The sequence below is a fragment of the Synchytrium microbalum genome, assembly GCF_006535985.1.
Source record: "Synchytrium microbalum strain JEL517 chromosome Unknown SmJEL517_scf0029, whole genome shotgun sequence".
NCBI lineage: Eukaryota > Fungi > Chytridiomycota > Chytridiomycetes > Synchytriales > Synchytriaceae > Synchytrium > Synchytrium microbalum.
In genome coordinates this window covers 42,453-59,755 of record NW_022158378.1, presented here as the reverse complement: position 1 = coordinate 59,755, position 17,303 = coordinate 42,453, and the positions used below count along the sequence as shown (strand labels likewise).

Here is a 17,303-nt window from a genome sequence, read left to right as displayed (position 1 = left end):
GACGCATCTGCGTCTTTTGTCGGAAAATCGACCAATGAAAAGCCCAACAGGAAAAAATAGACGGAGTGGTGAAAGAGGGATAGCCAGCCGACCATTACTGTCACAAAACTTTTTTCTTCCCTTATTAAAATTCTAGAATATACAACATACCCATTATCGTCATGCACCGCACATCTATTCTCTCCATTATGATGTTTCTGGTAAGGTCACCGTAGCCACTTGGTTGCTTCAATACGGCGCAGAACCGAAACAAAATCCATTTTTATCTAATATTGAAATCATTTGAACCATCGTACATAGTTTGGATACTTCTATCCATTCGGATTTTTCAACCTCCCTGACTATGCAACACATGGTCCAATTAGTGCGGCATCTTTGCCGGTGATGTATCAAGTCTGGATCACATTTGGAATCTACCTGCTTGTAGTCACTGCAACCTTGGTGTTTCTATCCTCGAAATACGCTCCAAGCAAACTCAAGCAGTTCATGTCTGCTCGTATCTTCAAGAGTTCCCTCATGCCTCACCTCAACGTCGCCGAAGCTCTGAATTTCATCCTTGTTGCAATCGTCATGGCCATCAATTTTGTGTTGTGGTATCTATGGCGTGTAAGTTAACTTATGATTGATGACGGGCGAGGGGTTGGATACAAAGATACAATTGAACATTTTTTCATTCACAGAAAGATCGCTTGTCTGCCAAAAATCCGCCAGGGATTACGTGGTCGGCTGCCTTCACTGCTTCTGGTAGGAATCTTTCTGCACATGCTTCCAACATTGTTTAACAGTCTCACCATTCGCGATTGATTGATAGCGCACTGGTGCGATGTGGCTTTGGGACTTGCTATAATTCCAGTCTCAAAGTACTCTTTCTTAGTACGGGAGCTCAAAGTCTCTGTCAGCGCTGCCGTTCGCTTCCATCAATGGGTAAGCTATCAGCTGTGATTATCGACGATGCTCTGTTTGGTAAACCAACATTGACTGTTCTCGCACCTGCTGTTAGATTGTGAACTTTCTTATTACCGCTGTGATAGTGCATGGTATCATCACTTGGGGTGTCTACACGTCTTTACAGGCTCCACCACAAAACACTGTAGCATATCAGTACTTTTCTATTGGTGATCCAGCTGCTTTCAACAAGTGGACAAGTCGAAGGTACCCTCTACCAAAGCAACCCGATGTCCCTGGGTCTACTCATAACTCAATAACTCTAACACCTCATTTAGTTTCACATTTATGTTTGGAATGATTGCCTTTTTGATTCTGCTCGTAATGAGAACTTTGGCGCTACCGATAGTTCGACGTCGCCTTTACGTCCTATTTGTAGTCCTACACCCTTATCTTGCTATCTTTCTCATTGGCGTTACTGCCATTCACGCATCAACTAACGGATATTATGCACTTCCCGGAGTTGGTTTATACGTCGTGGAGCTGGCATGTCGTCTCGCCGCTTGGTTTAACGAGACCCTTATGGCTACTGCTACAATTGAAGACTGCCAATACGTTCGTCTTGATGTTCCTATTAAGAACAAGTGGCAAGCAAGTCAATGGTCTCATATTCATATACCTTCAATTTCGCATATTGGACATCCATTTTCGTGAGTGTTTGTTGATTTGTCGCCTCACATGGAATTGAACACTGATTCACATCCGCCTTGCCGCCGTTTCTAATAAGTGTCAGCAAAATCCACAACAACACTGCCACATTCATTATCAAACCATCTCGAGGTTTCACTAAGAAACTCTACGAGTCTCTATCCGAGAAGCTCACGCATGACTTGCCCGTCAAGATCTCTGCTCCGACAGGCGGGATGACTTTTAACTTTGATGAGTGAGTTCTTATATATTAGAGCAGCTCGTTTCCGATTTCTAAAATCTTTGTTTACTTTTAGAGTTGATTCGTTGGCTGTATTTGCTGCTGGATCAGGAATAACAGCAGCGTTATCTGTAGTATCATCTTGGTTGGATGATGGATCACACACTGGGCACGTTTTTCTGTTTTGGGTTGCTCCTTCTCGGGAGCATCATGGACTTAGTTTACTGAGTGGTAAAACTATCGTACTTGGGTCTGTTTGCAATAATTTAACGACCCTTTTACAGAACTGAAGAATCGTAATGATCCTCGTCTTCATCTCGAGTTGTGGGCTACGCGTCTTTGTGAGTGAATTTGTACAGTGCTATACCTTTTCGTATTAGCTCAATCCACAAATCTGAACTTTTTTCATCGTGAAGATAAAGTGAACCTGTTGAAGAAAGACGAGATACCTTCCGCTGCTACAGCACAAGTATTTAGTGCTCAAGGTATGAGCTGGATTGCTATTGTGCTTGAAAGGTGCATCATATTGCTAACTACGACGAATCTCTATAGAGCTACTTTATAATATGGTTGTTCCTGCAATGCACCCTGGTGACGTCTTGGGTGGATATGTCTGTGGGCCGTCTAGTTTTACTAGTGACATACAAAACGCATTCGATTCCTTGAAGATTGTCAGTATGGTTCATGTGGAAGGATACCAGTGGTAGCTCGTAACATATACCTGTACTTATAAGTATCACATTAGACGTTGCTGCTAGATTATTCTTTTCTTTGTTTTAAGGGTTGATAGAAGGGAAGACAAGGTCTAATTACAGCTGACTCGTTCTTGGTTCGAGGCCAAAGATTTTTAAACAGTGTTTGAGGTTTGGTTTCAATTTGATCCGCTTGAGTTCTTTACGATGACTGTACTTTTAGGTGTTGTTCGCGTTGATTTATTCTTGCTGTCGTGGTATCCCAGAAGCAAGGCACAGTTGAATATTTCAAATTTCTGGAAGCCCGTGTAGGCCTGCTTTCCTATGAGACTCAGGTGGGAGTACCCTCTCAAATAACTTTCGAATTTGAAATTGTAAGGGACGCAAAATGAAAGATCATGTTGAAATCACTCCCGAGCCATAAATAAGATACGTATTCTAATTGAAAAGAGAAATTTCGTTCTACCAACTCCAGTCGTTCTGTCGTCAACCTTTCCAAACTGTGTATTGGTGACAAATGTTAAATGTTGTAATCGCGTGGGAGTGTAAACCTCGAGAATGGCTTACCCACCCCAGGCTCAAATCGCGTCAACGTTAACTTCAAAATCGGGGTCGGAGAACCAACCAATAGTAAATCACCCAGTGAGCTCATCTCTCAAGCCAGGGACCTCGGGCTCTCCAACATCCAACATCTCCAACTTTCATTTTCAATTCTTGCGAAAGATAAAGGAAACCGAGAAAATTTTCCTCTCAAAGTCTGAAACTTCTAAATTCAATATTCATGGCTCGCTGGACGTCCGTCGCTTCGATCATCTTGTTTCTGGTAACAAATTGCGTCTTGTTTACTTTATTTCAACGTTTCAGCACAAGTGGAGGACCGAACCTCATCAATCTGGTCTAATTTTGAATCATTTTAATCTCATTTCTATTGTAGTTTGGTTACTTTGGTCCGTTTGGATATTTCCGCCTCTATGACTACACCACACATTCGGCAATCAACTCATCATCAGTACCTGTGATGAATGAAGTATGGATTACATTCGGCGTCTACTTGTTCCTAGCTCTCGGAGCCTTGGTATTCCTGTCATCAGATTATGCACCAAAAAAAGTCAAACAGTTTATGGGTGCTCGTGTTTTCAAGACTTCATTGATGCCTAACATCAATGTGGCCGAGACCCTCAATTTCGCGCTTGTTGGGGGCGTCATGACTGTCAATTTTGTGTTGTGGTATCTATGGCGTGTAAGTTACCTGTGATTGACCTTTTTGATAAGGAGAGTTTGGACAAGCACTTAACACGAGTTTTGTCTCGTTTACAGAAGAATCGCTTGTCTGCAAAGAATCCACCAGGAATTACATGGTCTGCTGCCTTCACTGCAGCTGGTAGGAATGTTACTTCCTTCTATATTATATTCTCGCTCAAAAGTTGGTGACATCCTCACTATTTGCCATGAATAGCTCACTGGTGTGATGTTGCTCTTGGGCTAGCCATTATTCCAGTCTCAAAATATTCTTTTTTGGTACGAGAGCTCAGAGTATCTGTCGGTGCTGCTGTGCGCTTTCATCAATGGGTAAGCTTCCAGAGGGCTTCTTTCTTCTTTTTGCCTATGTCTCTCTGTGGATCCTCACTAACCTTGCTTTCTTGACCTATTTTAGATCGTAAACTTTCTCATTGCAAGCGTGATAGTGCATGGCATCATCACTTGGGGAGTTTACACCTCGCTACAAAAAGCACCACAAAACACTATAGCATATCAGTATTTTTCAATTGGCGATCCAGCCGCTTTCAACAATTGGACAAGTCGAAGGTATTGCATTTTGACTAAAACTATCTATTTGACAAGATCTCTAATACGTTTCATACATTTTACATAGTTTCACCTTCGTGTTTGGAATGATTTCCTTTTTGATTTTAATTCTTATGAGAATTATGGCTCTACCGATTGTCCGACGTCGGCTCTATGTCGTATTCGTAGCCACACACTCTTATTTGGCACTCCTTCTTATTGCATTGACTGTCATGCATTCATCAACGAATGGGTATTACGCACTTCCTGGGGCTGGTCTTTACTTTGTTGAGCTGGTTGATCGTTTCTTTGCCTGGTTTAACGAAACAATTATGGCCACTGCTACCATAGAAGATTGCCAATACATTCGTCTTGACGTTCCAATCAAGAACAAGTGGCATCCAAGTCAATGGGCTCATATTCATATACCGTCAATCTCATATGTTGGACATCCATTCTCGTAGGTGTTTGGTCGAGTACTTCGTTAGTGCACTGTACTGACTTATGCAATTGGTCAATTCCTTTCTCAGTGTTAGTAGGATCCACGATGGCATGGCCACGTTTGTTATCAAGCCATATCGAGGATTTACCAGGAAACTTTTTGACTCGATTGCTGAAAAGAGCACACAGAATTTACGAGTCAAGATTGCTAACCCAACTGGAGGCATCAATTTCAAAGTAGATCAGTGAGTTCGCATACGTCAAAGTCGTCCTTCTTTTTTTTTGGTCGCTAAAGATTTTAAATTTATCTGCAGAGTCGACACACTAGCTGTATTCGCTGCTGGATCAGGAATTACATCAGCCTTATCCGTCGTGTCATCTTGGTTAGACGACGCTTCACATAGTGGTCGCGTGTACCTGTTCTGGGTTGCTCCTTCTCGTGCTCATCACTCACTTAGTGTACTGACTGGTGAGTTGAATCCCCGCTGATACTGGCTGGGTTTTGATTCCAACGCGATTTTGTAAATTGGAATCGTTTTCGCAGAATTAATGAACAGTAATGATTCTCGTCTCCATGTCGAGTTATGGGCTACACGTCACTGTAAGTGTCTTTCAGTTGATTGATTTACTTGTTTGTTTTTTGCATGCAAAGCTAACACTTATCGTCTAGTTAAAGTCAATCTTTCTAAGGCTGGAGAAATTCCACCTGCTGCTGATACGCCACAAACTTTTGATGCTCAAGGTATGTGAAATATGGGTCAGTTCCTGTAAAGTCTTCAAAACACAAACAAAACGTCTAAACAATCTTCAACAGAGCTGCTTCGTACTACAGTCTTACCCTCATTGCGCTTTGATCAAATCCTGGGAGGATTTGTCTGTGGACCTTCTGGTTTTGCTAGTGACGTACAAATTGCATTCGATGATTCCAAGATTGTCAGTCTGGTTCATATTGAAGGGTATCAGTGGTAGCTATTCATTAGTAAGAGTCACGATTGGCAGGATGCTAGACCACCTGCTGTGTGTCTGTGTGTTTTCATATGTACAAACGTAAACCAGACTCTTTTGGCTAGAAGGAACGAACACGAACTACTAACCATAACCTGAGTCTAATTTACTTTTTACAATGTATTCCATTATATAGATAAAAACCACCTTTACATTACAAACCATTCTCCGGCCTTCACTACGCGCCTCCAGCAACCGGAGGCACAGTATGCTTCAACGACGGCTCCTTTATCAACTGCTGTATCAAACCCGGTGCCAGCTCGTTCTTAGTGAGAGCCTCTTTAACCATCAGTGCTCGCTCCTTCTGTCTCTCTAGCGCTTTACCCAGCCTCTGGTTTGCTGCCACGACTTCCTTCAGTCGTGCTTTCATTTGTGCATTCTCAGTCTGTAAATTACTATTGTCTGGATGCAGACCCGGGATTGTTATAGGTGCATCGGTTTGGACTTCAGTCGTTGTCGTTGGGACATGAGTAGTGCTCGCAGTTTGCTGTTGTTGCACGTATTCTATCTCCCGTTTACGCATATCAACCACATCACGTAGCAGAGATGCAGCCACTACACGTGCTTCTCGAACTGATGAAGATTTCTAGGACCAAAAAAAATAATTCAAATGTCAGCACATGAATGCAGCTTTGCGTCCAACATCTTTCACAAATTCTTCAATTGCACATCAATACTTACCAGCCGAGTTAAAATCTCAACAGCATGCTCATCATCTCCAGCTAACTGAATCATTGTATCAAACTTGTCCAGATCTTCTGTCGACATGGGCTCGTCAGGACCAATTGTATCAACCGTCTCCACATCATTGCCAACACTATAATCGGTGTCAATTAAAGCGCGTCAGCGAGATCATAATCCAACAAAAAAAGGCCACGGAAACTATATGAATACCTGACAGAGCGCATCTTGGCTGAATCAACCCGTGGTTTACGACTAGAAGCAGCAACAACCTCATCCGTCTTTCTGTCCAATTTCTTACGTTGCATCTCAATGGCAACCTCTAACGACCGAATCTTTTTACCATCTTCGTCGTGTTGTTTGGCATGAGCTGCTACTTCTCGTGCTCGTCTATTGTCTAGCTCAGTCAACTTTTCCGTATCTAATTACATAAGATTAGGTGAATAACAATGATAGTGCAAAAGAGTAGAGCTGCAACCAGATATAAGGACTGTTTTGTCGTTTTTTGCCTACCATCTTTCTGCCGTTTCTTAAACACAGCAACTTGTTCCTTCAACTTATCAACCTCAGCCTGCAAATCAGTAATCTTTCGATCCGTTTGATCCTTGTCTTTGGCATGTTTATCCAAATCCTTTTGTCGAGCCTTAAATTTCAATAGCTAAAAAAATGAAAAATCTCTGCGTCATTATTGATTTTCAAAGAGAATTACTTTTCTCAAACAACACAACATACCTGTCCCTCCAACAACCTCACTTTCCGATCATGATCCCCACTCGTCTTTTCCTTGAGGGCTTCTCGCTCCTTGATATCATCGAGCAATCTCGCAATCTCCAGTTGTGTGCCGTCTAAATCCTTTTCGAGTTTGTATACTTGCTCCGCATGCTGATGGCGTAATTGGACCATCCTGAAACGAAAAAAACAACCATTGTTAAGGAAGAAATCACTTTTAAACAAACAAAGACACAAAACTTACTCTTTATTCACTCTCGAAATCTCTCTCGCCAGTTCACCTTTTGATTTGACAGCGTGAGCCAGATCATGCGCAAGTTGCTCATCACCTTGCATTACTGTTGGTGCATTGACAATTCCACCAGTCAAATCATTCAAGGATGGCATGCGACTTGTCTGGTGGCTGGATTCTGCATTCATGGCATTTCGATCATCCGCAGAAGCATTACTATAAATGCGTTTATGACAAGAAGAATGAACAAGTTGAAGCGAAAACCACGTAAATTTGAGAGAATAATTCCACACCTTATGTGAACAGTAAACACATCTTCTGGATCATTCCTCGTCACGGCGCTTTCATCATCCTGTCAAGAAAATTGAATATTGGTTAACGTGCTCGCCCCAAGAATTCAACGCATTATGTCGTCACATCACATACATGATCATGCTCAGCAGCCATCTGCAGCGCCTCCAAAGACTGCAACGCTCTCCTCAGCGCAGGCTTAACATCCTCCAAATCCGCACGTCCCGATTTCGTCTCTGTACTTGCATCAACCATCATCATAGACCTCGCCAAATCACCATTTACTACTGACCCTCCAACACGCGAAACAGACCTCGACAGCGTCTGTCTTAACGACACATTCTCCAACTGCAATTCAGCATTAACTCGTTCAAGTTTAACAACATCCTTCTTCTTTTCTTCAACTCGTGATTCTTCTTGTAGTAAGAGTGTTTTGGCATGCTCTAATTCTTCTTCGAGTTGTTTGGCACGTCGTTCGATTGTTGAAGTTGTGGCTGGGCGTCGTGGTGGTGACGGATGTAATGGTTCGGCGGCTTCAGCGATTTTGGCAGTGGATTGGGCTTTAAGACGGCGTAGCACGCGGGGGTTTGGTTTTTGTGGTGCCTGAAAAGTCAAGCGAAAAAGGTCGGGATTGAAAAAGAATGGTTTAGTACGAGACAACTCATACCTGCTGCACCTGCTTGCTCGCACTCTCAACAGCCTGCTCTTTATGGTCAGTCACATTCTGTTGTTGCTGGCCAGGCCGATACTTTTGGATTATCCCAGATATAAAATCAGGAAGCTGGGTGGCCATTGATACCACAAAGTCGACAATTTGGTGCAAATCAGACTGGTAGGTTTGTATCGTGGTTTGATTGGTGTCAGTGGTAGACTCTAGTATCTGTCTTAATTCCGTATTTGAGATCTCGACGTCCTGCCATGAAAAAAACCGGTCAATGTGGAGAAGAAACGTGATTTGACAATCACATACCACCAATCTCTGCTGAAGCGTTACGAGATCAGCAGCCAGACGTTCTTTTTCCGAATTGGCTACTTTAAGAGCTTGTACAGCGTCTGTAAACGAAATAAAATAAATTTCCATCTTTGGCAAGAAATATTAGACTACTAGATCATGAAGAAACAGGGTCCTACTTGTCCCTCGTATAGTCCTACTCCTCAACTCATCAACAAAATGCTGCATCCACTGACTATCATTCGACGTCGATCTTGGCAATATTGGTCTCACCACAACGTCTTCAGCACTGTTATCACCCGTATGTGCAAACACTGGATTTACAAATGATGGCTGAATGGTAACCATTCGTTCCTCGTTGGTATTATTAGTGGTATTTGATGGCTTGTCAGGCGATGCAGATTGTTGACGCCGAGTTTCTTCCTCCTCTTCATATCGTTTCAGTCGATCCTGTAAGAAATCGACTCGTTGTTGCATGGATGCGAGTTTTGCGGCGTTGTGGTTTACAGTGTTGATTACGGGTTTGTTTTTTATCTTTTTGGCGCGGTATGCGTACCTGTTATTGTAAAGAAGAGTGATGTTAACGTTTGAGGCGGGCGGCAAAACAAAGCGTCACAAGAAAATGGAAAATTACTTTAAAGTGTTGAGCGTCTCATCATGATTGTCTTCAGTAGGTGAAACACAAGCAATCATGACGGTCTGTGCGTTCCCACCCAGCGAATCCTGCAACAGCCTCGTCAATTTAGAATCCCTGTAGGGCACATGTTTCTCAGTTGACGTTGGTTCAGCGCCCAACACACTAATAACGTTTCCAAGAGCCAGCAAACCTGTATTGATCTAGAAGAAAACAGATTATAAGCCGTCCAGTGGAAACACAAAAAAAGCCGCAATTACCACTGACCAATGTGTACCCACCTTAACAGCTTCCTTCAACCTAACACCCTCCGCACCCGTCCTCTTCAACCTCTCACTCCCCGCAAGATCCACAAGATGCAGTTTCGAGCATCTCAAAACCACATTCTCAGCCGGCGCAACTTCATCGTCATCGGCAATATCGGTTCCAGCAACATACGAAGAATCAATGCGTTCCTGTAACGTGACTGTATATATAGCGTGCGACCGTGATGACGCGCCGTGGATTTTGGTTTCGGCTGTGGTGCGTTCGATGGCTCCAGCTTCGAGACACGCGAGCATATCTTCGGGGGAGGATACGATTTCTTCGTGGACGTTTTGGAGTGTTATGCCTCCGTGCTTGTCTTCCCGGACGAATATTTCTCGGGTCTCGGGTACCAGGAGGTCTCGGAGTTGTTCTTGGTAGATCTCGATGACTAAAAAGTTGAATAAAGAGATTTGATGTTGTTGCAATTATTTTATTTTTTTGGTATGAAAAAGAGAAAGATCATACATGAGACTTTGAGCACGAAATCGACTCTTGGATCCACTTGTTTCCTCAGCTATCAGATATCATTGTTTAGATTCAGAGAGCGTCACATCCGCAACAAAAAATGAAGTTTGTTTTCGATGCATACCGCCAGTTTCTGAAATATATGATTCGTAACCCTCGGCACAACACCACAATCAAACTCAACCGTATCCGCTGTATTCGACGTCCCCATCGTAAACGTCTTTCCTGATCCTGTTTGACCACTACAATTAAAAACAACCGATTAGACACCATACCAAAAACAAGACAACGGAATTTCTGAAAATGCTTTCAAAAAGCACATACTATGCAAACACAGTAGCATTATACCCATCGGCAAACCCATCGACAATATGCGATATCGAGTCATACACATCTGCCTGCGATGAATCCATTCCAAAGACAGAATCAAAAGCGAATAGTCTAGGTTCAGGTGCATTTTCCTTGGCTAGTTGGACTTGTGGTTGTCCCGGGGTTTGAGATAGACAGAGTTTTCTGGGCTGCAGTGGTGGACGGATCTAGTTTGTATTTTAATGTTGGGGTTAGATCAAGATGCTAGACCTTTACTTTAAGCCAAGACAATGAATAAATTGAAGTGCTTACACGAACGATTACTTGGACTGGACAGTCCTGGATTCTGCGGTGGCCTTCTTCTACTTGCTAAGAAACCATTAAAAAAGATTGGGATTTTAGTTCAACTTGATTGTTTCATTTCTTGCGGATTTAAGCACCAAAGATCAATTGCAAGCATGTAGAATTTGATAGATCTACTCACCATGTCGTCCGCCATGGCACAGATCTATCAGGATCTAAAACTTCAAGGCCCCTGCTGAGAGTTGCAAAATGTGCGGAAGTGAGAAAACGTGCACAAAAAGAGCTGCACCATTTGATCCGCTTATACGGTACATATCGATAGGTATATATTTCATTTGCTTTACATGATATAAAATCCTCTTTTCGTGTAATATGAGAATCAAGAAAAACTAGCAGCCTTTGAAAAAACAATACAAGCCTCTTTGTAAAATTGCAATGTCCTACTAAGCGACAATCTCTAATGGAACACCTGGTGCATACGTATTTTTGTGTGCGTCATATGCAGCATGGAGAGCTGCGACATAGTTGTGCCAGACTTCATCAATGTATTCTGTTGATGGGTTGTCTTGTTTGATGACCGCTACGGGTGCGCCAACTAAAAGCAAGGTGGATTGGTAGGCTCTATGGTGATTTTTTTGGATCCAGATGGAATTCGGAATCAAACAACACTTACTAACAATAGCAAGCTGAACCTTCCTCGGCATAGTAATGAATGGAATCTGGCCATAAAAGATAAGATTGACCCATCCGAAATTGCGCTTAAACCAAGCATGGTACTTGGCAATGACTGGCCCTCGTAGTTGCCAAAAGCAGTCGTTTTCACCAAAACAGAAGACTGGTACGAGTGATGCACTATAGATTGGTTTGAATGTTCATGAGCAAAAAAGCTTTACAAATCAAGCCGCAATGTTGTGAATTCCAACTTTTACATACCCAGTTCGAATGGCAAGCTTCACAAATCCCTTTCTCTTCTTGAGCACAAGCTTGTTTTGTCCTGGGTATGCGTATAGCGCTTCTTCTGCACCTCCTACTACAATCATTGCAGAACGTCCTGGACCCGATTTGGTCAGGATGTGTGTCAAAGATCTATGGAAAAAAAGTCAGTGACGTTTGAATACAGGTCCAGACTCCTTTTTGGCTTTTTGCGCATACTTTGCAGAAACAGATACGAGATTGAATGCGAAATTCCATTCGCGCCAAAAGGGCACATTGAAATTAGAATCCAATGTTCCAGTCTTGATGTCAATGCCGGGGAAGAGTTCCTTGAAGTTGCAGTATGGGCTCTGCACAGATACGGTGGCGCCTAGACCATATATGCCATGTGGTGCGTATGCCATTAGATAATTCTAAGCAAAAAAATTGCCGTTGAGCCAGACCCATAATTTGGTTGGGAAGGTTGACATGTGTTGCGAGCTTGCACACACCTTTTTAGGATCCAGATCAGCGGTCTTGTGAAGCTTCACATTGAAGAAATCTCGATAATATCTCCACCCTATACGTGTTTTGGGCCAAATCTGTGAAAACACTTCCAAGCTTCAGTCTTGGTAGGAGACTTACAAATGCCATCTCTAAACCACTGATATCGATTAGATCCACCCTTCCATGCAGTTTCACGATCTAATGATGTGCACAGATGTGATCAGTCAACACGAATGCATGTGATAACACGTCAAGTCAAATTTGTGTTTGTTGATCAAAATGTTGGCATGCGAAACATCAACATGATGAAATGTAGACGACATACCAAAGTAAATATAGGGTATATAAAGCAGCCACAACCACCAGTACGTCCTGCAGTGATATATAAAGTAGAACAGCAATCCAAACATCGAAAAGCCTGACAGCGACAGAGCAAACACACAAAAATACTGTATCAAATAGTCGACGGCACTATATTCAGGCACTTTTGAAGCTGCGGCCGCCTTGCCCGAGCTGCCATTGGCTGCTTCCGTCGGTTTCCCCATTCCTGCTTCTTTGGTCAAAGAGTCGCACACGTTGTTATCAATCGTGAAGTGACGGTTGCTCTTGGCAAACGTATGAAAATGGTCTAATATATTCTGTAAAAATGCTATATGAAGTATTCGACGTGTCCAATTTCCAATGTGTAATAACACGAGATGTCACAAACATCAAACTTGAAACAGTTCACTAGTGCTGTAGTACAGATGTATTAGAAAAAGAACCAGGAACTTCCAACCCAAATACCCAGACCACATACACTCCAAGAATGGTGAGCTGTATTAGATAAAGAACCGTGAATCCAACCAAAATGCATACATTTTCTTGTCAAGACATATATCTCCTTGGATCAAAATACGCCAAGTTTCGTTGTTGAGGACTTGTCTGATCGCCTGTTCGTTCACGACCTGCCAAAAGCTTGTGGGTAAAAAGGATCAGTTGTCGTCATCAAATGAGGATGGTTTTCAAACCAGTGACATCTTACAGCACCAGCCTATTTACACAAAAGACAAGAGTTGGCTGTGTTTTGTAGTCGAATGTGCTTGGAAAAATCTGGATAATTTACTAAAATAGCTGCTAGTCCAACTAAACCAGCGCCTGCCAAAGTTCCCAAAATGCCACCAATGAGAGCAGCACCACTTCCAATACCAAGAAACCCATCTGATAAAGAGGCTATAGACGGCGGAGTAGCCTGTGCAGTCGCAGTAGCTCCAATCACTGTCGTTGTTGTAGTGCTTGTTTGGGCAGCGATGGTGACTGTTGGTGGTGTCAAGGCTGCTCCTACGACATCATAGCTTGGACGTGCTATATTGGAAAGAAAAGTCGTTCAAACTTCAAGAAATGACACTTCTTGTCATGCATAGAAGTGCACACCAGACAGAGTGCTTGTAGGTAATGCAACGGCTAGAGATGTTGCGGAAGGACAGGTATTGGGTGGCAGATTGATAGTAGACTGGCAAATAAAATAAGTCAGTTGTAAGAGGCAGCTTCCATGCTCCATAAGGTGAGTCTTACGTTGTCACAGGTATAAACAAAGTATTCCGCCTTCAAGATATGACTAGCAGGCTACCGAGAAGCACAATTTCCAGTTGGTGACCCTCGTACTACAGCAAAAAAAGGCTAGCGCGCACCTGGTCGATAGCTATAAATGGAGCAAACATATCATCTGTATCTTCACCCTCTTTCACATTGACAACTTCTACCATCACATCTGGTAGTGACTGGTTGTTGACCTTGGCAGGATCCACTTCATACACTATCAAGTTTTCAATTGTGTAAGAGCATTTTGGTCACAAAAAACTGCTGAAATTGAGTACATACAGGCCCAAAGCTCTAAACCCCAGCTCGTCCCAGACAGAGAGCGACTACAATCCGGCGCTGAGAACGTAGTTTGGCCACTATTCCAGCTGTATAGGGGTATAGTATTGACTCCAATAGCAGGTTGATAGGTTTTGAGTGGCGGATTGAATACGATAGGTTGTGTATTGTTCAGTCCATTTTTGGATTGGAGGAGGGTATAAAGCGGACTTGTGAAAGCACCGATTGAGTTGGCGGTGGTGTTGCTTTCGACTAAAAACATTAAGGGTGTATGAGTACCGATAAAGTGGGGTTTGTCTTTGGCTTCGACGGTGAATACCATAATATTTCTCGTTACCTTTAGCAGCGAGCATTACACCAGAGGGCCAATTAAACAACTGCGGAGAGCTGGGTACCCATGGATTTGAAATCTTTGTCAAATTAACGTGTATCGATGTGATTGTTGCGTTGACATTTTCGACTTTTACGAATATCGAGTTAGTATTTATTCGTCGTAACCAAAAAATCATGACGGCATTATCAAAGTGTTGGGAGCTTACCAAAGAAACTTGTCTGAATATAAACAGGTGCCATGTAAATCGAATACGTCAAATTGAATTGACCAGGAGATATAAAGACCGCATTTGATGAATCAGTCAATAAAAAATATTGAGAAGAAGTACTGAATCCTGCCGGTACGTTCATCAAACTAATTGATGTCTTGGTTTCGCCACAATCATGAACTGGGTTTCTAGCACCCAGTTGGTTTCGATTTGCAGTTTCGGTGAATGTGAAGGTGTTTGTAGCGGCATTGATACCAGATAGGAGTAATAGGGCAGACATTGAGTATAAATGGTTCATTCTCGCAACTTCGTGAGGTGACGGTCTGACAGGTGCTGATGAAATGTTGGCAGCCTAAATGTCAAAATCCAAATCAAGATAGCAAAGCGGCGGCCGCCAATGTCAAAAGAGGAAGCTTGGAATGATTCACAAAGCATCCTTTGGAACCTGAATTTGGGCTCAAGGATGAGATACAGTGGCTTGTTTGAATGAAAAGTAGAAACTGAAACGACATTCTCCATCTACTGTGGCCAAGTTACGACAAGTGACAACAATCCACTAGTACATGTGACTACCAATTGATTCTTTCCAGTGTCAACCGTCGATTCTTGTGGTGACTCTTGGGCGACCGGTATGGCATCTGTCTCGTTAATTTGGAAAGAACTGTATGGTTGCTCACACACAGTGCAATTTCGTTCTGGTCGTAACAAGAAACAGCGCAACCGTGCCAAACTTTTCATCCGACCGTTTGAACCTTCAAGATTTTTAGGGTCGCCTTCAATCATTGGAACTATTTTTCTCGCAAACCCTATAGCTAAAAATATTGGAGGCTTTTCGTACAGCGGAACTGTGTGAAGGTCTCTGCTATCCAATGGATCTGCCCACCTCACCGATTTTCGAGACGCCAAAATGGTCAACGGCGACATACATTCAAGTCATCGCATCACTACCACCGCTACTCTTTGCTGGAGTGCTTCATACATTCCTGTTTGCCTTGTACTTGAGACATCGAGATTTGAGAAGTAACAGGCCCGGGCGTTTCTTCTTCGCCATATTCGTAGCTGATGCTCTGCAATCGTGGTTGAATTTTGGTGTATGTGTTGCAGGGATTGTTTATGGAGGGTATCCAGGACGGTCGCAGATGCTGTGTAATGTACAAGGATCGCTGAATATTCTACTTATGAGTGCTAGTTTGGTAAATTTGGTGATTTTGTCTGTGGACTGGTATATTGCTGTCAATTTTGTAAGTCTTGGGGAAACAAAAGGCTAGTGATACATTGGCAAATGACTCACACTACCTCCATTTAGAATAAAGTCAGTAGTGATACAGTGACGCTAATGCTGTGCTGTTACCCATGGGTTTGGGGTTTCATAGCGATACTGCCTCCGATAAGTAGGTTGATTGTTGTTGGCCACACTGCCTTTATCATTCTCGCTGACAATGTATCATTCCAAAGTTGGACAAGAACCGTATAAGCTCACACCTCTCGGATCTTACTGTGCGGGAAGATGGAATGAGCAATCGGGAATGTTTCTTGGGGTACAGTAAACGTACTAAAAGTATTCCTCTTGTACCCAGACTAACATCCGGTTTTCAGCAAAACGTCCTAACCGTCGTGCCATTTTTTGTAGTGACAGTGAGTCTGTTTACGAGTTTCGCCTTGTAGCTCTGCTGAACTAAACCAAAAAACCACTCCAAATAAACAGCTGAAGCTTCTGATCAGCACTGCGCTCACGTTGGCATACGTGCGAAAGACAACCAAAAGTCTCAACAAGACACTCCAAGAAGCCGCAAGCCAATACTCCCACAAGACACTTGAAATACAAACCGAGCACCCAGTAAAACCATCAAGTGTCTTGCAAAGATCTCTTATGGGTGCCTCAATCATTATGCCAGTGCAAATTTCTGTCAAATCATTGCCAATAGTAAGCGATCCTGACACGATACCTCCAACCTCGGCCCCACCTTTTACACCAACTTTGCCGACATCTCCATCTTCCGAGTTAGCCACACAGCAGTCTTCAATTTCAATTCCACACAGGGCCCTACTGCATCCGCGAAAGAGGACAACCTGTGATTGTGGCAAAATGGTTGAAATTGCTCTCTTTTTCAAGTTTCTGAGTATGCTGATAGGATTTGGTGTTTGTTGGGGTATGCTATTCTTTGTCGCTCTTCTAAGCTTTCTTGCTCGAAATGACGCTTTATCCTGACCTGCCATCTTCTTTCAAAACAGGACTCTATGGGTGTCTAATGTACTACTGCTTCATGACAGGAAACCAACCTCCAGTGCTTTTCGATGCTATAGCTACAACACTCCTGCTACTTCATCCAGCAGTTAGCGGTATGATTGTCCTCTGGACAAATATCCCGTTTCAAGTTAAAGCATTAGCTGTGTTTGGAATCAAGATGAGGAGGCATGGGACACTGCAGTCGCCCATTCAAAGCATTTATGTGTATTTGTAGGAACAGTTTATCTTGTATATAGAATAATAATTGTTGATAGTCGCAGCGTAGTGCCTCGTACTCGCAATTACTAATTTCCCTGGCGATTGCTGAAAGGCAAGGTGCTTTACATGTTAGTCTAATAAGCTGCAAAATGTTCAAGAACTATCATAGTTGACTGCACGAATGAGAAGCATTGGTATTTTCTAAAACTCGAAATTGTCACCAAGGTCCTGGATTGAGCCAAGAGAGAACACTCAAGGATCCAAGGCAACCATCATTCGATTATTAAGCTATCCAGGTGTCATGTACTTAGTCAAATTCAGAGCGACCGGTATGACATCTGCTTTATTTTTGGGGGTAAGCTATATCAGGACATTTACCACAAAAACTTCCAAATTCGTTC

At 42.8% G+C, this 17,303-nt stretch overlaps 2 protein-coding genes across 2 annotated transcripts; both read right to left on the bottom strand.

Annotated features, from left to right (window-relative positions):
- Positions 1–5,914: 5,914 nt before the first annotated feature.
- SmJEL517_g04349 (uncharacterized protein) lies at positions 5,915–10,834 on the bottom strand (the record flags this gene model as incomplete). Its single annotated transcript, XM_031170277.1, has 18 exons — positions 5,915–6,322; positions 6,418–6,553; positions 6,631–6,838; positions 6,931–7,075; positions 7,150–7,321; positions 7,391–7,594; positions 7,672–7,730; positions 7,805–8,272; positions 8,337–8,582; positions 8,640–8,722; positions 8,801–9,177; positions 9,256–9,458; positions 9,537–9,949; positions 10,027–10,075; positions 10,151–10,268; positions 10,351–10,562; positions 10,648–10,704; positions 10,820–10,834. 18 exons carry the CDS (start codon positions 10,832–10,834, stop codon positions 5,915–5,917), a joined length of 3,573 nt encoding a protein of 1,190 aa, XP_031023711.1.
- Positions 10,835–11,081: 247 nt separating this feature from the next.
- Positions 11,082–12,602, bottom strand: SmJEL517_g04348 (uncharacterized protein; the record flags this gene model as incomplete). The annotated part of the gene is made up of 8 exons (XM_031170276.1): positions 11,082–11,233; positions 11,312–11,490; positions 11,572–11,724; positions 11,791–11,984; positions 12,063–12,130; positions 12,196–12,255; positions 12,383–12,429; positions 12,508–12,602. The coding sequence occupies 8 exons, from the start codon at positions 12,600–12,602 to the stop codon at positions 11,082–11,084; spliced, it is 948 nt and encodes a 315-aa protein (XP_031023710.1).
- Between the last annotated feature and the right edge of the window lie 4,701 nt (positions 12,603–17,303).